This window comes from Strigops habroptila, chromosome Z, assembly GCF_004027225.2.
Source record: "Strigops habroptila isolate Jane chromosome Z, bStrHab1.2.pri, whole genome shotgun sequence".
Lineage (NCBI taxonomy): Eukaryota > Metazoa > Chordata > Aves > Psittaciformes > Psittacidae > Strigops > Strigops habroptila.
Window position 1 is genome coordinate 77,729,269 of NC_044302.2, and position 21,976 is coordinate 77,751,244.

The window sequence follows — 21,976 nt, forward strand, 5'->3', positions numbered from 1 at the left end:
TCTCAAAGGTTAGAAATTCCACAGCTGAGGATGCACGGGAAAGCTTTGGAACTTCCTTGCATATATACATGTTCTGATAATCACGTGACTGTAGGCATTTTTTGCACAGAATTAACACCTCATCCAATGGATAGGATGGATCTGCATGGAAGAGCATCTGCAGTGAAGGAAAACCTCTCTCAAGGAAGCCTTGTGTATTGCATTACTTGGAATGTATGCATTTCCTAGTGGAAACTTAGGTCTCTACCTGCCTGGAACAAAAGGCTTGTATTATCATAGAATCATAGAATCATAGAATAGTTAGGCTTGGAAAGGACCTAAAGATCATCTAGTTCCAACCCCCCCGCCATGGGCAGGGACACCTCACACTAAGCCATGTTGCTCAAGGCTCTGTCCAGTCTGGCCTTGAACACAGCCGGGATGGAGCATCCACAAGTTCCTTGAGAAACCTGCTCCAGTGCCTCAGCACTCTTACAGTAAAGAATTTCTTCGTTACATGTAAGCTAAATCTTCCCTGTTTAAGTTTAAGCCCATTACCCCTTGTCCCTGATGAAGAGTCCATCTCCAACATCCTTATAGGCCCCCTTCAGATACTGGAAGGCTGCTATGAGGTCTCCACGCAGCCTTCTCTTCTTCAGGCTGAACAGCCCCAACTTTCTCAGCCTGTCTTCGTAAGGGAGATGCTGCAGCCCCATTATCATCCTCGTGGCCCTCCTCTAGACTTGCTCCAACAGCTCCCTGTCCTTATGTTGAAGACACCAGAACTGTACACAATACTCCAAGTGAGGTCTCACAAGAGCAGAGTAGAGGGGCAGGATCACCTCCTCTGACCTGCTGGTCACACTTCTTTTACAAAGGCTGGAAGAAGCACCACAGAAGTAGATTTTAAGTGGAAGAGGAAGAAGCATGAAATGAAAGAGAGGGTGACTTTACAGTTAAGTAGCTGGATTCTGTTCAGGGGAACTTAACTCCCCCTTGCTACATTACCTGTGTAATTCTAGTTTAGGTTGACTTCAAAGTTGGCATGCGTGCTCTGCATCTTCTGGGAGACATGAGATGTGGGAAAGACTAACTGATCGGATTGGCAATAGGACTGACCCTAGGGCTGAACCCTGAGGAGTACCACTGGGGACCAGTCGCCAGCCAGATGTAGTCCCAGAGGCAGCAGCATGCCTCTCCCTGTGCCTGTGCACAGCCAGGTATTTAGGCCTTGTCTGCTCACTGTATTCTCAGTCAGAAGCGCTTAAGCCAGTGCAAACCACCAGGACAGAAGAGGCTGAACCACCTTTACTAAGTATTTACCTTTCAGCCTGCTTGGTGTTAATTTTAGCCATGTAAACGGAGATACTCTGCTACAGTTCAGCTGACCAGCGTGTGTCATCTGAAAGTCACTACAGGCTGCAGTTCCTGAGAGGTGCCGTAGGGAAGAAGCCCTCCTGCTCCAGGCACCCTGCTTTCTACTGCAGTTAGCCCTTTAACTTTAGACAGCAGAGTCACTGACTTCATAGGACCTGGATAAGCCTCGGGAAGCTTTCCAGTGTAAATCGATGTCTGCCTTACGGGAGGCGCCACAAAGGGCACAACTCGCCCTCTGAGAAATGAGCAGCCCCGGGCTCTCCTCACAGAGGCCACCCTTGCCACTGCCCCAGCCACTCTCTCTAGTGAAAATGATGGTGATGGACCAAGTCAGAAGAGGGGTGAGAGCAAGGCTAAGCACTGAATCGCTGCTGTCAGCAGGTGCCTCATGCGACAGTGCCATCGGCAAGGCCGTGGACTGCCTCAGCATGGCTGCCAGGTCCTCCTGGGTGAGCCCACTGGCAGAGGGCCCACCGGCCCTCAGGAGGCAGCGAGGTGCTTCTGTCTGCAGCTGTACACACACTGCAAGCACCCACTGCTGCTTCAGCACTGAGAAAGGCAGCGGTTTGGTAAGACTTCATTAGTGAGCTGTGTCGGTCCTCTTACAAGGGAGAGCAATGCACCTGCTCCTTAGCCACAAGCTCTGAGCATGGATGGCCTTCGTAAACTCATGGAAAGCATATCACTGCAGCTTACATGACTTAATCGCTTCTCTAGTAGATGTGTATTTTCATTATTTTTGCTGTGCCAAACCTCTTACTGTAGTTTTATTTCCCTTTGTGTAAGGAAAACACACTGGCTTCCCTCACGCCCCCAGCACACCAAACATGAGAGAATTTCTCATCAAAGTAGCATTTGCACATATGTAACAGCATTAGTAGCAAAGAATACTGGCACTAGCTTTGGCCTCTTTGTAGAAATTGACATCTATTGTTGGTAGTAAACTTGGTTAGTAAATTTTGGCCAAAACACTTTGGCTAGTTGAATAGCTTTCAGCAAACCACTGCCTCCGAGTTCCCTGAACCTTGTGGTATCAGGAGTAACACAGTACCAGGCTCTGCAGCCCTCTTTCATCATCTGTTCCTATACTGTAGGAGACCTGAGACCTTCATGGGCAGTAAGCAAGCGAGTAGCAAGGGAAATATATATAAACTTTGCTCAGTCAGAGAAAAAAAATGATGACCCGAAGTTGTACTGGAAAGCTTCTAAACAGAATTGGGCTTTCTGGGCTATGAGTGGACACGATGGCTCATGTCCAATTGTTTAGCCACCAGTCTCCTCCAAATTGTCCTCTACAGGGCTCCTCTCAACCCATTCAGCACCTAGTATGGATTGTTGTGAGAGACTGCCCTGATCCAGGTGCGGGACTTTGCACTTGGCCTTGTTAAACTTCACAAGGTTTGCGTGGCCCCACTCCCCAAGGCTGTCCAGGTGCCTCTGGATAGCCTCCCTTCCCTCTGGCCTATCAACTGCAGCCCTCAGCTGAGTGTCATCTGCAAACTTCCTGAGGATGCACTCGATCCCACTGTCTGTGTCACTGATGAAGACACTAAGCATTACTGGTCCATGCAGGGACCCCTGAAGGACACCTCTCATTACAGTTTCCACTTAGAAATTGAGCCATTGTTCAGGGGCATCTGGAAACGTGCAAGGTTCATGGTGGGGCTTCTGGGGGAAAGCTTAAAGGCAGGAGACTATGAGGGGTCCTGCTAGATGCTGCTGCAATCCCGAGATGCTCAGGGTTTGGAGCTTTGCTTTGCTTTATTGATTGAGACAAAGCCAAGGCATGCAGATCAACAGACATGCCTCATTCCCCTATAATGGCTTTTGGGAAGCAGGCAGCCTGTTCCCAGAAAAGAAGAGCAACACCGTCGTGTCTCCCAGCCACAGCCACAGTCTTTGGGGCCGGAGGATTTGGGCTGCTGTTGTAGGGAAGTGTCAGAGAAAGGCTCTGAGGACTGTGACTGCCGGATGACAGGACCTGTTCCTCAGGTGTGGAGGTGCCTGCAGGAGGATGTAGGGGGACAGGGCTGTCATCATGCCCACTGTCCATGGCTATGGTGATGCTCTGCACGTCGTTACAACAGAAGTCCTGACTGGTGGTTAAAGGACATCTCTGCCCCAGGGTTGGAAGGGGGAGGTGGGGAGGCTGGAGAGCATGCCCCACAGTGCCTCAGTGTTGTGCTCTTCACTGCCTTTCCACAAAGGCCAGCAGCCGCGCCCTCAGCGCCTCCAGGTTGCAGCGCAGGACGGGTGCCTCTGCCAGGGCTGCCGGGCGCTCCGCTGCATCCTGCTGGGCGGGGGCGCCGGGGCGCTCCGGAGCTGCCTCACACTGCGGCCCTCGGGGCCTCCCCGCGGGCCCCTTCTCCTCGTCGCGGGCCCGGGGGCGCTGGGCCTTGGGCGCAGGTGGTCGCGCCACAGCGGGGACCTGCTGCGCAGCTGCGTCCTGGTCACGGGCCTCGGCCGGCGGGCGGACGAGCTCACCACGTACTCCTGGTAGTCGTCGTCCGCCCGCACCGCGTGCAGAACGCGGTCGAAAGGCCTCCTGCAGAGCGGGCACACCGCTCTCCTGGCGGCCCACCGCCGGATGCAGCCGAAGCAGAAGCTGTGCAGGCACCCGTCCACGTACGCTGCATCGGTGATGCCGTTCATGCAGATGGCGCACGGGACGTCTGGCTCTGGTTCCTGCCTCCCTGCCTGCTGCAGCTGGCTACTGCCAGCCATCGTGGCAGAGCTGCTCTGCTCCAGACGCTCCTCAGGACCCAGCACCATGTCCTGCAGGGAGAGAGGTTCAGAGCTGTCCTGGCGCTAGGAATGGAAAAGCAGAGGAAGACCCAGAAAGTGGTGGGAGAGGGGAGGAAAGGGCCTCCCGAAGGGTCTGCTGGTGGGCTGAGAAGTGGCAGCAGAAGCAGCCCTGCGGGACAGCCAGCCCCAAGGGCTGCCCTCCTGCCCTGCCTGGCCCCCTCGGCTCCCCCCAGGGACGCTGCCCAGAGTCCCAGACCCCTACTCTTCTGCCTCCCCCAGACAACCCGCACGGCTCGAGCCGGCACTGGGTACCTGAACAAGGCGGTCAGGGAATGCAGAGGAACTGGCCAGGAGTCCTCAGTACTGCCCACTGCCACAGACAGCTGCGTGGGGGACACGCAGCACCCCCACCGCACAAAGCTCTGCACAAAAGCAGCGCTCCAAGTGCAGGTCCACAGTCCTGATGGAGCTTACACGCTGTGTGTGCGCACCAGGAGCCTTGGACCAAAGGCACAGGAGCACAGCCTGCGGCTGCAGAGGAGCACTGAGGCTGGGGACAGCACAGGAGCCTCCCAGTGACATCCCCGCGTTCTCTGAGGCTGTCTCTCAACCTGGCAAACAGCAGTAATGCAGGAGAGAAACCGCGGTGACGTCCTCGATGCCAAGGGAGCGCCGTGGTGCAGCTCCTCCAAGGGCAGTTGGGGAAGGACTCACTCCCCGTCTGCCATGCGAAAGCCCATGGCATGGCCCAGAAGGGACCTCTGGAGATCATCTTGTGCATCCCCCCTGCTCAAGCAGGGCCATCTTGAGCCAGCTGCCCAGGACCATGTCCAGGTGGCTTCTGAAGATCTCCAAGGATGGAGACTCGAGCAGCTCCCTGGCCACCCTGTGCCATTGCTCCATCAGCCTCGCAGTAAACAAGTGTTTCCGCATATTCAGGAAGAACCTCCTGTGTTCCTGTTTGTGCTCACTGCCTCCTGTCCCTGGGCACCAGTGGCAAGAGCCCAGGTCCACCTTCTTTACATTCTCCCTCCAGACAGTTGTACACCTTGATGGCGTCTGCGCTGAGCCTTCTCTTCTCTTGGCTGAGCAGCCTCAGTTCTCCCCTTCCTCAACTATCCAGCGACACTCCTAATGCAGCCCAGGAGACTGTTGGCCGCCTTGGCCACCAAGGCACGTTGGTGGCTCGGTTTCCATTTAGTGTCCATCAGGACTCCCAGATCCTTTGCTGTAAAGTTGCCTTCCTGCCAGTTAGGCAGCCCCCATCATATACTGGTGCATGGGCTTACTCTTCCTCACGTGCAGGACTTTTCAGTTCCACTACTTGAACCTGATGATGTTCCTTTCAGCCCATTTCTCCAGCCCATCAAGGTCCCTCTGGATGGCAACATAAGCTCTTGTGCATCAGCCATTCCTCCCAGTTTTTGTCATCCGCAAACTTTCTGAGGGTACACTCTGTTCCATCACCCAGTTAAGTACTGGAGATGTTGAAAAATGGTAGATCCAGCACTGACCCCAGGGTACACTGCTAGTTAACCAGCCTCCAACTCCTGCCTTCGCATGGCAGAAACTCTGAGGTGATGGTGTCTCAGAGCTTATGTTGGCTCTACAGCCACAGCTTTTGTGGAAAATCACTTGCAGAAAGTTTGCCTCCACAATGCCTATGCAATCAAAGGAACCCTGGAGGGAAAAGAAATAAAAAGTTATTGAAGTCCTAATCTTCAGTATGATGCAACAGAGACATGCAGAATATTCATTCTGATACAAAAGGAAAGAGACAAAGCACCAATTTGCTTCACCAAGTAGTGACTTGGTGTTGTGAGCAGAGGAGGAGCTTGATGGCAAAGAGGAGGCCTGAGAGTCTTCTGGAATAGAGAGCATTTTAGTGAGGGCAAGAAACTGTGTTACTAGGAGTACAAGAAGCTGATAATCAGCTGGAAACAGAGGGGGGTAGTACAGGTTTCGAACAGAACAGAGTTTGATAGTTTTCTATACAAGCGGGTTGCTCTTTTGATGATGTTGGGGTGGGAAGAGATAATAGAGAAAGTTAAGAGGAGAGCATGAAGAGCATGCTGCCATGATAGAAAGCAGACCAGGGAATAGTTACCTACTTGGCAAGAGAAAAATCCCTGGGCAAGGGCAGAACATGGAGCACCTGTATAAATGCCAGAGGGGTGGGCGAACATTCTTACAGGAAAGGATGACTTTGAAGGTGGAGTACTGCTGCATTAGATCCTACATATATGAGTAGGAAGTATGTCAATGAGTGTGCAAACTTCAGGTCGTCGTTTTCCAAACAACTTGTCCTAAGAGAAGGAAAACGTTTTGAAATTGGCAAAGGGCTAGAGGCATCTTTTTTTCCAGCTTATGGCATGGTTTGGAGGGGCAGCCACCCCATTCCTCAGGAGGCAGTGATACGCTCTCTGTCCACATTTAAAGCCTGGTTTTTTGCTTTCTAGGAAGTAGTTCCCTATGAACACTGTAGATACGGAGATTTAACTTTACCTGAAAATCATACTCATCTGTTTTAACATTTATACATTCTAGAAATATATTTACTATTACCCAAACAGTGATGCCAAAAGTGCTACCAGCAGTTTGAGAAACAAAAATTAATGATGCTTGTTTAAATATCTTTGCACTTTTGCATTTTAAATATCAGTGCATCCTTATACTATCTTTATTACAAACTTCCAAACTTCAATGAACATTCTGGAAATCTGAGTTGCAAGTATGCTCTCTCCTGAAACAGATTCTCCCAGACACCATAAAACTTGCTGTCAGGAAGAGAGGACTTCTTCTGAGCGATGTACCATACAACTTGCTACAGCTTTCAAGGCACCACACTATAGATCTTAGCTTGGTGCCAGGTCTCTTGACTTGAGGCTCCTAATGTCCAGCATCCGGGCATTCCTTGCATATCAATTGATCCAATGGCTAAATAAAAGAAGAGAAAACTCCATATATATCTGCCCCTCTAGCAGGCAGATACAGGAATTCTGAATTGGGCCAGAAAATTTTCAGGTTTGTAGCCTAATGTAAAGTTTGCAGAGGCTTCATACCACTCACCATACTGTAGAGAAGGAAACTGGGGGAGAAGGAGAAAGAGCTATGTCCTGTAGAGTACAAGATTAAATACTGGAGGGAAAAATGCACATTTGTCAAGCGCTGATGCTTTATTTTCACACTTTGCTGAAGAAGCGTACCATAATCCTGGTTTAAATCGCCTGTGCTTTCTAAGATTTTGCTCTTCTTGCTATGATACTCTGTAATGTGATGACCATACTGTGCTAAGAAAAAGCACTTTTTAATACTTTGGCCAGTAAGTTACCCATAATATTCTTTCCTAGATACACGATATAGTCACCTTAATATTAGAGTGCAAGATACAGTCAGCTGCAGCTATTGCCTGATTTCTGATGTTTACTGAGTAGCTAGTGCAATTAATATGTATTATAAGTAGCATTTAATATAGTTAGAATTCACATAATAAAAGGACACCGATACAGAGTTGTATAAAGAGGAAGTAACTAAAACCATAGCATACTACACCTACTATCTAAAGGTGTAGAGTTAAGGCTTCCATGGCAACCTTAACATTGCATTTCTTGCATTTTGTGATTTCAAAAGCTCAGCTTCAGTATTGCTTTAATATAGTATTTTACGCTAAATACTTTTACCAATAGAAGGATTATTTTGCAACTTGTCATTTCTAGGGCTCCTAACACTAACCCAGTTTGCACAGCAACATTATAAATTATTCAGAAGAAACTGTACTAAAATATAGCTCACCACAAAACCTCAACTTGCCTCAAGCTTGTGTGATGTATTATGGGTATGTGGTAGCCTCTTCACAGATAAGGTCCTGGCAGGTTCCCTTTGGAGCCTTGTTTCATTTCCTCTTCTACAGTGGCTGAAAAATTATCTGGCCTGAAAAATGCCACATTAAAACTCAAGGAAAGAAGGAACATGTCTGCAAATGTAAAACAGGAAAACAATTATTTAAATTACAAATCATTAAAGAACCAAGTGTACCTGGAAAAATGCTGGTTGTGAGTAAAAGCAACGCTGTGGGCTACTGCTGCATTAGACAGAATTGTTCCAATCTTGAACCTGCAACTTTTGATTAGACGTCTGTAACTGACTTCAGCAAGTGTATATGGCCACACAGATATGTGCCTATCTCTTGGCTGCCTGCATTTTAAAATGAAAGTCAATTTTGTATCTTACTTGTAACATAGATGCTAGCACCTTGAGAGAGAGGGACCTGGGTTTTCAAAGCCAAACCACATACTTTCCATTCTTCTTAGCCTGCTTTACTTAAATGCTGAGTAAAAACTATGTCTTCAGTTATCCCTATTGTAAGGATTTGCAGAAAACTCTGAAGAAAAGACATTTTCACATATTTTAAAGTTTAAGGTAATCTTTAAACTTGTTAACAAAAATGTTCTGATTTCTTGAGTAAAAACTCTTAAACACTAGTACATTTTATTTCAAAGTTTTATGGTACATGAAAATGGTCCTTGTTCTGCTAAATGTCTTTGAAATTTGGCAAACTTTACAATAGCTTTTGTGTAAGGAGCCTTGTAATACCCAGAATATTAATATCTTTAATAATCTGCTCCAGGGAGATAAGAGTAAGGAATTTCTTAGTCAACAGGCACACATCTTTGCCAGCAAAGCCACTACTTAAATACCTAACCCTCAGGAACCGAAATATCAGGCAAACCCTTAAAGAACTTTACTGACTAGTTTAGGACTTGGGGAACTTGAATATCCTCCCAAAAGTACAATGGAATTAAAGTGCAGAATTAATTGACATCATCCACTGTTTTCAAAGAAAATTCATGACCCTTATATTTATTTTAGAACTTGTCTTTATTCACACAAAAGAGAAAGTAGTAAAATGTAGGAAGACCCAGAACTCAGAACTTCCTTTAAAAAAAGTTGTATTTAAAGGAGTTTAATTATGAAATTTACAAAACCAAAGCACTGAAGTAATGAAATTACTAGCAAATATACTCACTAACCTAATCAGTGCACATTTATCACAACAGCCTTAATTCTTGTCAAAAACAAATAGTGTATTTTCAGTAATCTAAAATGGCACAGTAGAAACAACCCATCTGAAAAAAGATGGAGAGATCATTCACACATAGACATGGGTTTAGATCATCCTAAATAAAGATAACTGTAAACATATTTTTCACTATAAATCAGCACAATAGATTTACAAAATCTGTATTTTATAATTTTAAGTCAGAATTCATAGGTACGTGTTTGCATAGTTACTTAACATTTTCATATCTATGCCTATGATGTACTAATTACATTTCATAAATACTGTACTGTATGTCATATGTGTACGTATATATAAATTAGCATATTGTACTTAAGAAATACATCAACTGATTTCTAGCTTAAAAAGCTCTAAAGCAAGCTTATAAAGGCATACGTGAACATCACTGAACCTGGCTGAATGTGGAACATCGGAACTAGGGTGCTGAAAAAATACTGCATTTGTTTAATTAAGAAAACTATTAATTTTTCCTTCAGTATTTACTTGCTAAACTTTTGAATCTTGCTTTTAATGCACTGGATATTTACAGGGACACCTGCCAACCTTCAGCAATTGATTTGTGCCTTTTTAATATTGTTTCTTAATATACCTCTAAATTCTTTATATTATTATTAAAATATTGTATTGTTTTCCTGAGAAAAGCTGCTTTTTGCCTGGTACATAAAATTTATTTTAGACCTAAGTCGCTGGCTTGGCTTCAATCCCAGAATATCCTGATTTCTAAACAAGCTGCAACGCATATCATATAGGCATCATGATTAAAAAGCTGCAGTCTTCACTGTAGATTCTGCACCATGTTAATCCCTGTTATAGCTCCATTTATTTCACTGGAGTTACATTTCTTATTTTAATATACTTGCCATGTTTGGTCTCAGTACAAAATATGAAAATGGCATACTTAAAATGAAGCACTGTACTGATAGAATTTCATTATTTCAGACCTGGTCCTGGAGACTAATAACATCATAAATGATCGTATATTACAGCTGGTTGTGAAACTGTTTCAAGTAAGTTCAGTAATTTCCCAGTAGAGAAAGGATGAATCTGTGAGTCCATGTGCTTGATCACTCTTAATCAGGTAACACTTTTAAAAGAAGCAGTATCAAATGCTCTTTCATAAATCTGTTTGCTACGGCAAAGCACATTCTAAACATACACCTATCTCTGTTCCCAGAGGCCTTCGCTGGTGCCAAGAGACAGAGAAAAAAACCTATAGGCTTTTTAAGATTAGATAAATGTTTCCACACAGGCACTGGACTTTTCCTTCATTTTTCCTCCTTGAACTATTGAACATTGAGCTGCTTTGACCAAAATTTCCAGCACTATTTACTTTCAGACAGCAACTGCACCTTGAGAAGTTCGACTCTTCAAGTTTCCAGAAAATTGCAAATAGCACCGAACAAGAACTTCCATGTTGCATGATTGTTTCCATTCTATGAGAGAGATTGCAGCTGGTTTAAGAGACCTCCTGGAAGCCACACTCTTTTCTATCTATCAGAATTAAATATTGTTTATAGAGGCTGAATTCAGCCTCTGCTTCTATTACAGATCATAAATGTCTTTCATTGATCATTCAGTTCCTTTGTTGCTGCTCCAACAAATTAGTTTTACCAACTGTTTTGTTACAATAAATACGCAATTTTTATTCCAAAGCAGTATTTCTCTTTGGAGGCAGAAACACAATAACAGTCCCAAACATGGTTTTTTTGTGGTGGTTTTTTTTTTTTTCGGGGGGGGCGGGGGAGGGATCTGATGGAATCTCTAGTGCTAGGTCTCAAATTCCTTGCTGTACGCTTGTTGAGAATCTTTTGACCAGTGGTCTGATTCGTTGCTTGCATGACTAAAACCAGAAGTAAGGCTTTTCAAGTCTTTCCTGACAAAAGAAAATCTAACCTGTTAACTTTGCGGGATCACAGTCAGGGTCAGGAAGTAAGAAGGCATATACTGGAAAAAAAAATCAAACCACCCCAAAACAGAACAGCTCTCAGCACATCAAAGCACAGAGATTTGTCTCAGAGGGCTGTCATGGATTTGTAATGTGTCAGGTTATTTCAGGTGCCTCGCTGAAATGTGCAGTTATTTTGACAAGTGGTTGCAGGTAAAACATGGAGAACAGGTCCTGAAGAGTGAACAATCTGCCAAAACCCCCCACAATTAGATTTAGCTCTAGATTAAAGCAAAAACAAAATATCAGGGTGCCTTGTCCCAAGGAATGGAGGAAAAAGAAACAAGGCAAAACACAGCAACACAAGTTACTTTAATCAGGTAAACACGTTTCTAATTTTTTTTCCTTTTTCGCTGTATAAAAAATATTGATGCTTAATGCACTGCCATAAACACTGCCTGCTACCAGGTGTACTGATTCCATTAGGTTGCATTTATTGTAGGTCCATGATAAATGTGAGAAACTTTGAAGAATTACATGTTATTGGTTAATGGGTAGATTACGGCAAGAAGAGTGGCAAATGGTATGGAGAACACCATACGAACCATATGAACCACAATTAATATGGACAACACCACACTGAGAACTCCAGCTACCAGGAGTCGTATCACTTACTTTTAACAGGTAAGACACAAATTTCTGCCTTGAGCAGAAACTGGGCTAAGCTCCAGATGAAAACTGAAGTCCTGCATAACTGGGCACTGGTAGGATTCTCATGAAACTAAAGATCTATTTTGCTAGTCATCCTCTGTGCAAGCTCTCCTGGGATTGAATTCCTTCACAGGAAAGAACTCTTCCTTCACCGCAATACTTCCCATTTCAATTCCTTACCAACATCCCCACAAGCAACTCACACGGGACTTTGTAACATTTATAAATCACATCCCTTACCCTAGCCCTAATCGCAGCTGTGGACTGACCACAAATCGCAGCCGAGATGGAAAAGCTCGCAGGGGAGAATTCTTTGTGATGCACAAACCTGCCTTTGGTAGCCCTTCTGCAGTCTGCCTACACCAGGACCCTTCAGCTCTGTCTCTCTTCTACTCCTCACCCTTAAAGCGGCCATGTAGCCCTTAAGCCCAGAGAGCCCGAACTGTGGCACAAAGTTCTCAGGGAAGAACTGGTTTCGCAGCCCACGACCGGCAGCCCGGGCTTTCGGTTCCGCCCTTACAGGGAAGCGACGAGGAAGCGGCCCCCGCACAAGAGCCACCCGGTCTCCCCGCAGCCTGGCAGAGCCGCGCAGGACCGGGTACTGCCCCGCCGCACATCACACAGCACCGCGCCCCCAGCACCACGGCGGGCATGACCCTGCGCCGCGCCGCGCCCCGCCGCGCCGCCAGGGGGAGCGAGAGCGGGCAGCGGCGGCACGCCGCCCGGTGCGAGGGCACTTCCTGCCGGCGGCTCCATATCCGGGTGAAGGGGTCGCGCGTATTCGCAGTTGCCGCGGTCCGCTTCCGGCCGGCGCTGCTGTGGAGGGTCTGCGGTGCGGCTGTGCTCGGCGCCGCCGGCGGGCTTGCCCGCCCCGCTCCGCCCCGCCCCGCTCCGCTCTGCCTGCCTCCGCCACACCACGGCGTGAGTCTCCCGGCGCGGCGCGGGGGATGTGGGGACAGGTGCCGGGGGGTTGGAGCCCGAGGGCTGGGGGGTGGCTCCGGACGCTTCCCGCGGGGACCGGAGCCGCCGGGCGCTGAGGCTGGGAGCTGACGGGGCTGCGGCCCCTGCGGGAGCGGCGGACTCGCTTGAGCTTGGCTGCACGGAAACGTACCGGCGTTTGCTTGGGTGCTTCCCTCAAAAGTGCGCGTTTATTTGGAAACAGACCCCGCTGGGGCGGGTGTGCCTGAACGGTAGCGTTTGTGGGGCTTTGTGGAGAGCCTAGGAGGCTCTGCCCAGGTAGCCCCTGCTGAGGGGCGCGGTGAATGCCGTTGCGCTACCGTGAGACAGCAGCGTTACTACACTGTTTTGGTTTCAGTTTGGGAAGGTAGCTCCTCCTTTCTGGTGTTTGCAGCTTCAAAGACTAAGACGAATGTGTTACTGTTGTAACCCAATCTTGGATTCTGGTGCACGGTTCTGTTACTGATTAATTACGGCCATAAACTGCTTACGTGTGTGATGCTGAGAGTGCCTGGGCAGCTTAGAGGTCAGTGGGGTGTGTTGATAGTTGTTCCATCACCTGTCCGTAGTAGAAATGTCATGCAGTTTGGTTTCGTTTCTTCAGCAGAACTGAAAGTAAACATCCCCAAAATAACTTTCATTAATACATAATACTTCCTTGCTCCCCTCTCTCTCTCCCCCCAGCTTCCTCCCCAAAAAAGAAAAAAAAGAAGAAAAAACCAAACCAAAACCAAACAACAAAACCCAAACAAAACTGAGAGTGTTAGTCTTGACAGATTTTTCTGGAGGTGGTACAGCAGTGTCCATGTAGGTAGTACTGGGTCTTTAGTAGTGTGGGTTGCCATCACAGGAGGTAAGGAATGAGGTCAAACCTGAGCAAATAAATGCCTTGGTATTTATCTGCCAGTGTCCCATTGTAATGCTGCCTGCAGTGGCAGTGAACAGCTGTCTGAGGAAGTTAAAACCTGGCAACACTCCATAGCAGTAAGTGAAAGAAGACTTCGGGGCTGTGGTAACAGTGGGACCTTACTACAGTAAAGTTAGGACTTTAAAATAACTGTTAATAAAATAATATTATAACTGATAATAAAATAACTTTTTATTTCAGTGTATGAGAATGCCTATTAATGTAACTCCTAATGCAATTTTTCTATTTTTATACATATATGTATATATACTTAGTTTGGTAATTGAGAGGCCCTAAAAATGATACTTTAATGTTATTCCAGACTTAGACTACTGTGCGATGATAGGATTTCCATGCCAGCGCATGGACCTATTGGCACTTTTTCCAGTTGTATTACTGTAGCATTGGGTTGATAAAAAGTTTTTGATGTAGTAATCAGGGAAATACTGCTGTTGCTCTTATGACTTCTAAAGGTTACAGTTACAAGATAACTTTTTTCAAACAACTTTTATTTGAATCCCTGTATGGCTCTAATTCATATACAGAGTATTGAGATCAATCATGTACAACTGTTTGTCAGTCACTCGTCTTCTTTGTTTGCAGGGCTCTTATTTAAGACTTAAAGCATATTCTTAAATAAGCATGTATGCTTATTTAAGCATATTCATGTTCTTATGATGTAGCCCAGTGTTTCTTCCTATGTATTGTGAATCTCATTGTGGCATGTTTGAAGCAAGAAACATATACCACTGTAATATGTTACATTTCCTTGAGATGAAAACTCTTATGTCTTGTGTCATGTAATTTTTCTAAAATTAAAATGGAGGGGAGCAAATAATAATTCACTTTTAAACAGAAATAAAGTAAGTAGTAATTGTGAAACTTAAAAGCATATAGTATTTTTATTTAGTGTCCTGTCCAGAAAGGAATCACAATTCTAGATTCTAAATATGTATCCTAGATTACTTGGATTTTGTAAACCAAGTGTTTAAAAGGTAACTAGTATTTCTTGTTGGCTAATTTCTATTTATTTCCCCCCCCCCCCCCAAGTGTAGGTAAAAGGATACATGTGCACTTCAAGTAGAAAGCAGCATGTTCCCAAATCCCTCCAGCTTGCGTTGTCCACCCTTCCCTCCAAAACGTCAACAACGGAATAATTTCTTCAATAAGATTCCTCGAAGTATGCCACCCACTCTTGTCTCTCACCAGCATCTTACTGAGACTCAGTGTAATTTTCAGAATGCAGTGTAAGTACAGTTAAGTTTTGATAGTAGATATTGGGCTCAAAAAGAGAGTTAACTGTCTTCTGAAAGAAATATTTCTGTTTATGGAGGATGTTTTTCACTGGTTTTAACATTAAACTGCATTCAACTTTAAAATATAGGTGTCACGTGTAAAATAGAGCTATGTAATTTCTGTTGGTGACATGCAAGTTTTAATGCTATGCTGCATTGTGCGTAATGCATGAGATGCCCTTGCACTGATTAGAGTTGTTAATCCACACTTTAAACATCTTCAGTTGTATTTGTTTACTGGGGAAAATAGAGAGGAGGTGAGAAGGGGCTAGGCTTGAAGACACCATAGTCTTCTTTAGGGTCTTAAATTTAACAGTACCGTAAGTTAATTTGTTTGCTGACCTCTTCTTACACTTGTGCTGTGAAGAATGACCTATTTTTTAAATGAAAAATATATACTGAAATGACTCTTCATTTTGAATAGGAAAGACAGATGTTCTGCTTCTAAGAAAAAAAATATAGCAGGACTTGCTGAGTTTAACATTCGCTTAAGAAAAACTACCAACCCATGAAAAGCACCTTAGTTGTCATATGAATAATTGTTACCGACTGTACTCTTTCCAGTGCTGTTCTGAGTGGTAACCTTGCAAGTACTCAAGATGTTACGCTGCAGCCAGTGACTTACATAAGTGGCAGTCCAGTACGTGTGTCTGATGCCCCCATGTCATTCCGAGGAAGAAAGTAAGTTCTCTGTGTGTGTGATTAATTCCAGTTGTAATGTACCCATGGTGAAGCTTATCTTGTATCAATTTCTTGTGCAACTTGCATGTTGTTAGAAATTACGCTACTGAATTTTTTTTTGATGAAGCAGGCCATGTCATGGCCCTTCAAAGCATTCACATACCTGCTTTCAAGAATTTTGATATGAGATGCCTTAGTATGTATCGTTTTTCTTTTTCAACATCTGTAGCCATAAAGAACTGTGATTTTTGTGTTTTATTTTAATACTATAACAGACCATAGTCTGAACATGTCAGCAAATTGAGTGTTCTCTTCCTGTTAATTTGTCAAGTTAAGAGTAAGGCTGCACCTTCAATATTTTCTGGGAATTGTGATGTTTTTCTGATAATAGACTAAATGTTTCTGCTGATTTTCTGAATTACGTGATGCTTCATTTTTCAAATACTAAGTGCTAAATTCAAGCAAATGTAAGTTCTTTTTTAAAAGAATTTTATAGAGACATATTTTTTCTACTTTTCAAAAAACTAAACTTACTTGAATTTACATCTCTTTCTTTGTTACTTTAGTTACAACAGAGGAATTTCAGATGAATGTACAGTTTTACTTTTAACATTCTAGAAAAAAGAAAAATTGCTTCTAATCAGTTCAGAAATAGTAGTTGATATGTGTTTGTAGGGATTTCCTCTTGACCAGTTTGGTTTATGGAAAGCTACGGTGTTTTAGATTTTCAGTCAACTAACGAATCCTTAGATCTTGAGTGGACTCTTCTTACGGTATTTTTGCTGAACATGAGTTCATGCAAGTTCTTCTCAGTCAAAATAGGTTGAAACATTGTTATGTTTTGATTTAATGTTACATTATTAGTTCTTTTAAGACTCTGGGTAGGTAATGTTACCTGAAATTGTCTCAGACTTGAAAACTGAAATGGTGACTTGAGGTCTCTTCAGTTAAATTGATGAAAATAGTTAAATGCTATCTGTCCAGGTCCCCAAACTACTTTGATGCTGGTTTTTCTAACTACAAGAAATGACCATAATTTTATTCACACTTAATTCATTGATACATATGAATATTTGATTTCATGCTTTTTTAATTCAAAAAATGCGTGAGTACCCCCATACAAGTTAACTCTGTGATACTTGATGTATAAACAAAACGTGAATGTCCTCTCTTATTCTTACTGTGGATGGGCCACAGTATTCAACACTGGTCAGCTTTCAGTACAACTTCTTAATGAAGAGTTCAGATGCTTAGGGGTTGTCTGTAAGATCACTTCAAGTATATGTCTTCAAATGTGTTTGAATTCCCGTGAGAAATGACATAATAAGGAGATACAGACTGCTGTCTGGAAATGAGACATAAGGTTTATGACCTGCGTAGCTTAATACAATCATTAATTTGATTTGTCAAATAATAGTGTTTCTTTTTTGCCCACATTACACAGTTTACCGTCTGTATGAGCAAAGAAACAGACAAATGCTACATTTTGAATGGCTATTGTGATGTTTCTTTTCCTCGCCTTCCCACTACTGAATTTATTTTATTCATCACTGGCTATTCAGAACTCGCAAAACTTCTCACTGCAATTACATTGATTTAAAACAAAAGTACCCTTACACAGTCTGTGTGTATCTTTGACCAAAAGGAAAAAGAAAGTATGTTGTCAGCGAAATAGTATGACCAGCTTTCCAACTTTTGCAGTTGTGTGTTCTTTCTTCCCATTCCAGGTTTATTTCATCTAATATCTAGGATGGGCATGCCTTGTGTTCTGTAGAATAGTTGCTTTTAATAGTCATGTAATTAAGAAGTGGTGGTTTTAGTTTGTAGCAATTGTCTTTTAATCATAACTTGGAGCTTGCAAACTAGAGGAATTACCGTCTCTCTCTTTTGTGTTTGTGTTTTTGTTGGGGGTTTTTTTGTTTGGTTTGCATTTGGGTTTTGTTTGTTTGCTTTTTAGGAGACTAAGTGAACAAAGTGTTCCACATGATGTCAAGCGGCATCGATTCCATTCACATCATTCTGAAACAGCTGTAGTTAACCAAGCAGTGTCTTTACCGGAAGAACATAGATACTCATTTCCAGGATCAGTTCAATCTTCAGTGTTCCATGCACATCACGTACCAGATTTAACTGGATGTGTACCTCTGGTTCGATATACTTTGTTTCCAGAACCTATAGAAACCACTTTCCCTGTGGGCAAAGATAAGGTAATATCTTTCTATGTCTGTGCTTTACATCTGCCTCCTGAGTAGGCAGGGTTCAGTATCAATAAGGAATACCAGTAAATGTGGCTGCCACTATGGTCCTATGTAGCCTTCCTGTGTGCTTGGGTTTGGAGCATTTTTTGGGGGTAGGGGATTGTTTAGTTTCAATACTAATGTCAGGAAACCTATATGTCTCCTCCAAGAAGTAGAAATTGGAGGGATGGTCGATTTGTCACCTGACTGGGGGTGGTGAGAATACTGACGAAAAAAGTTCACCCTAGTAATATCAGAGAAGCCCGTTCTGAATAAATAGGGTATTGGGCCTGTAAAGATGTTTTGTGCCTCTCATCAGAAGGAGATAAAAGTTACTATTTTAGCTATTCTGTAATAGAAAAGAGGATGTCTCATTTAGGTGGACAGTGGAGTTGCTACTGTGTTTTTTGTTGGTTTTTAATTAAAAAAAACCAAAACATGGCTCATCAGTCTTCATACTTTAACTGCACCAACATGACAGAAGATTTTTTTAGTATAAAACGCCTGTTGATTACAGCATATAAGTGTTATGAAAGAGAAACAACTAATACCTCCTTCCAGCAAAGAAGATCTGAGCTCTACCACATCTTCAGTAGTTTCTGTGGGGTTAAAAAAAAAGAAAGCTAACTTTAATCAGTTTTGATATTTATTTTTCTCCTTGTTGTTGGTAGGCAAACTGTTGATGTTAAAATCAGCAGATACTGCTTATTCCTTGAAAGGCTGCAGATGTTAATAATGCAAAAAATATTTTCTGTGGGTAGACATTTTATAACAGATGGAAGAAATTTAAATTTAAAAACTTTGCAGGAATTTCTTCTGGGGAGTTTTTCAATATGAATTCCAGTGCAATATAACTCTAAACAATGGAATAAGTCATGCAAACTGCAGTCTTCCATGTTTCATGTAATTGCATCTGTCAGGAAGGAATGTTCATTTTTCTGTATCTTTACTTTTTGAATATGTATATCTAGTTAAGTCAGCAGGTTTTGGAGTTGTTTCAAGCGTGTCAGCAACAGACCTGTGATTTGCACAAAAAGGAAATCTGCAGAACACAACTCCAGAGAGAAATTCAGCGAATTTTTCCACGTATGTTTTGAATTTGATTATTTACTATCAACTTGAATGTTCTTTAGGTCTGTGGTTCTTCCTTCTTCTTGAACTATGATATGTCACGTCAGTTTTTATTCTGTGATTCCTCTATTACAGACAGCAAACTCTTTTTGGTTGGGTCCTCCCTGAATGGGTTTGGCACTCGTAGCAGTGATGGTGACTTGTGCCTGGTGATTAAAGAAGAACCAGTAAGTAATACAAAACATGAATAAACTATCTTTTTAAAATGTATGTGCCTTTATAAGGCTGGATTCTACAATGTGAAACAAATGCTCATATCCTTCCGATTCAATAACATATTTTTGCATTCATAATAGCTATGAACTGTGGGCTGAATAATGTTGCAGATATTAATTTAACCCTATAAACCCATTAGGCCAAGAAAACAGTCAAAAAATAAGCATTACCTTCACTCCATAAGTGAAAAATGCACAGCAAAACAGAGAAGTAAGTTGCCTAGAATCATGAAGAAAATTGTTTAGAGAATGCTGCCTCATTTTAGTTGCAGGAAAAACTTTTAGTAAGTTTTGTTTGTTTCATTATTTAGATTCATAGACGCTAATTTTAGTGAGCAGGCATAAGTATGAATTTGATATACAAAATATCTTCAGTATTTTTGGTGAGTGGAAATGTTTGAGTAGAGTTTATGTTGAGAGAAAAGATGTAACAAAAAAATCTAAATAAAGCATAATTTTGAAAGAATTGAAGTATCATTGCACAGGAAGGAAAGGACATTTTTGTGTAAGTGGGGTTAGGTTTTCATAAAGTTCTGTGATTTGTGAATGTCTGATTGTAGCTTTGCATATTGAATATGAATTGTTCTCTCTGGTGTTTGCTGCACTAAATGTGTATGTAGACTGTGGAATGTTTTGGTATATATGCTCATGTCTTACTCTGAGAATTAATTTTATTTGCGAAGTAAAGTGTGATTACTTGGAACATTTAAATGAGAGAGACCAAGTTTTTTCTTTAATTTTTATACCATATTCCAGGTAAATCAGAAGACTGAAGCAAGAAACATACTCAGCTTAGTCCAAAAACTCTTCAGTACTAAACTTTGTAAGTTCCTGGCTACAGTGAGGTGGTAAGATTATTGGCAATTCTGGAAGAGATATTGACGCACAGTTGTAACTAATGTATGTAATTGAATCTTACTTAGCTTCTAATCACAGTATTATTTGGAGAAAAGCTATAAATGTTTAGTAATGCTACCTATCTTGGTGCTGGTGGATAGTAATAAAAAAACTGTACAGTTGCCTTGCAAACTAGTGGACTTCAAGAGTGGATAGCATCTAAAATGTCTGTTGAATTGTGGACCTTGGTGGGATGGGAGGGCATGAGCAGAGAAGGAGATTTCTCTTTCAGAGACCTCTGTCAGTGAACTCTTCCTAATTCTTTAGATTGCAGTGCCTTTCTGGGGATGATGTTCTTAAGAATTTTTAAAATGTCACTCACAGTAGACTGTGTAGAATTGAGGGGGGTGGGGGATAGGGGACCTTGATACCAGTGAAATAATTAGCTTAGCTGCCTAGTGAAGGAAATATTAAATATTGACAGGACCAGTCCATATAGGCGAAACAGGTCAATTTGTAGTTCCTGTAAGTTCTTGTCTTGGGTAGTTCTTGACTTAAACGTGAATACCATTAACTTCAAAGCAGCTTTTGTACCATCCTTTTAGAATTAGAAAAGACCCTGTCATTTATTGATATCAATGACTGCCCTCCCCCTGCTTCTCAGACTTGTGATAGGTTCTTTGATGCCACTCCTTATATTGCTGTTCTGAACTATCCTGCAATGGTAGAAGGAAGGAACAAACAGTAAGTTTAAATGCAGACTTCAAAATTTCTTTAGTGGCAAGTGTGCATACCCAGATCTCAACAGCTCACTTGGAGAGACTTGACAGATCACTTACAGAGTGGGTAGCTGATACTTAATGGCTTATTACTGTTGTCTGTTGATGTTCACATTAAGTCCAGAACTTGGTCTGGGTTTGCCTAGGAGGCAAGTTGTTCTGGTGCTTTCTGAGAAGTACAGTGATAAAATAGTTGTGTTTTCAGGGATCAGAAAGGGAACATCTACATAAACTTACTTGTTTTCCAAGAAGTTGTATTCTGCGACAGGGCTTTAGAAAAAATCAAGTTTGTTTGCCAGGGAATGTGAGTATTGGAATGTGTGAGTGATCCCTGAAGGTTTTTTGTTTGTGCCATTGCTTATTTCTAATGCTTTTTTGATGTTTTTTTGATGACTCTCTGTTATCTTGCAAGTGGCTTTGGTCAGCTTCATTTAATCAAAATGTTCTTTGGAAAGTAAGGCAGGGCAAAACACTGGTGATATTACTGCTCCTGTCAGACTCCACAGGTTGTGGTATGTAGATCCAGAACCTCCTGGATCATCTCTTCATAATCTTAACATGGGCATGAATTCGTATGTCTAGCCATCTGTCAATGTGTTTGTGTGTAGGTGTTCCGTGGACAGAACTGATAGAAGTTATTTGAAAATGTTCACCTGATTCAGAAATGAAAGGTTTTACTATATGGGTCTTTCAATTTGGATTTAGTTCATTTACAGACTGTATCTCAACTGTGCTAAGGTTCATGCCTTTTGCCCAAATTAATTGTAACCTACAGGCTCTGCTTTTCTTTGTCTTTTCCATTACTTTCTTGGGTGCATTTCTCATTCAGGATTATGGGGAACTACTAAATATACCCTGAGATATCGTCAAGAATAGGGAAGTTGCAGGTAATATGACTGACACAACAGTTTCAGGGAGCTTAGTGCAAAGGTGCATTTGGTGGATCTGTATGAATCTGGCAGAGCTTAGTATGTCTGGATTTGGATGGTCTGGCGTTGAGTCTATGTGTCAATAAAGTGCAGATAATCACCTGAGATGTAGTCCTCTGGTTGTATGTCTATTGCATGTCCTATTACCATTAAAGCAAAAGGCAGATAAAGCTTATATTTGGGAAGTGTTAAAATTCAGTAGGGTATGTATTTCTTGGAATGTACTTTATC

The 21,976-nt window shown here is 42.8% G+C and overlaps 1 protein-coding gene across 8 annotated transcripts in view; it reads left to right on the forward strand.

Annotated features, from left to right (window-relative positions):
• Positions 1 to 12,550: 12,550 nt before the first annotated feature.
• The window catches only part of TENT2 (terminal nucleotidyltransferase 2), a 36,216-nt gene continuing 26,790 nt past the window's right edge, over positions 12,551 to 21,976 (forward strand). For 4 of the 8 annotated variants that reach the window (XR_003989268.1, XM_030470904.1, XM_030470910.1 and 1 more), the window contains exons 1-7: positions 12,551 to 12,698; positions 14,692 to 14,888; positions 15,501 to 15,617; positions 17,575 to 17,824; positions 18,826 to 18,940; positions 19,061 to 19,152; positions 19,957 to 20,023. Coding sequence is in view for 7 of the 8 variants with exons in the window: in XM_030470904.1 (XP_030326764.1) it covers positions 14,734 to 14,888; positions 15,501 to 15,617; positions 17,575 to 17,824; positions 18,826 to 18,940; positions 19,061 to 19,152; positions 19,957 to 20,023 (796 nt within the window). In the remaining variant the exon portion in view is untranslated. Of the gene's footprint in view, positions 12,699 to 12,951; positions 13,046 to 13,466; positions 13,719 to 14,581; positions 14,889 to 15,500; positions 15,618 to 17,574; positions 17,825 to 18,825; positions 18,941 to 19,060; positions 19,153 to 19,956; positions 20,024 to 21,976 lie in introns of those variants that run through there. The other 4 variants (XM_030470908.1, XM_030470906.1, XM_030470907.1 and 1 more) reach the window with 4 other exon arrangements.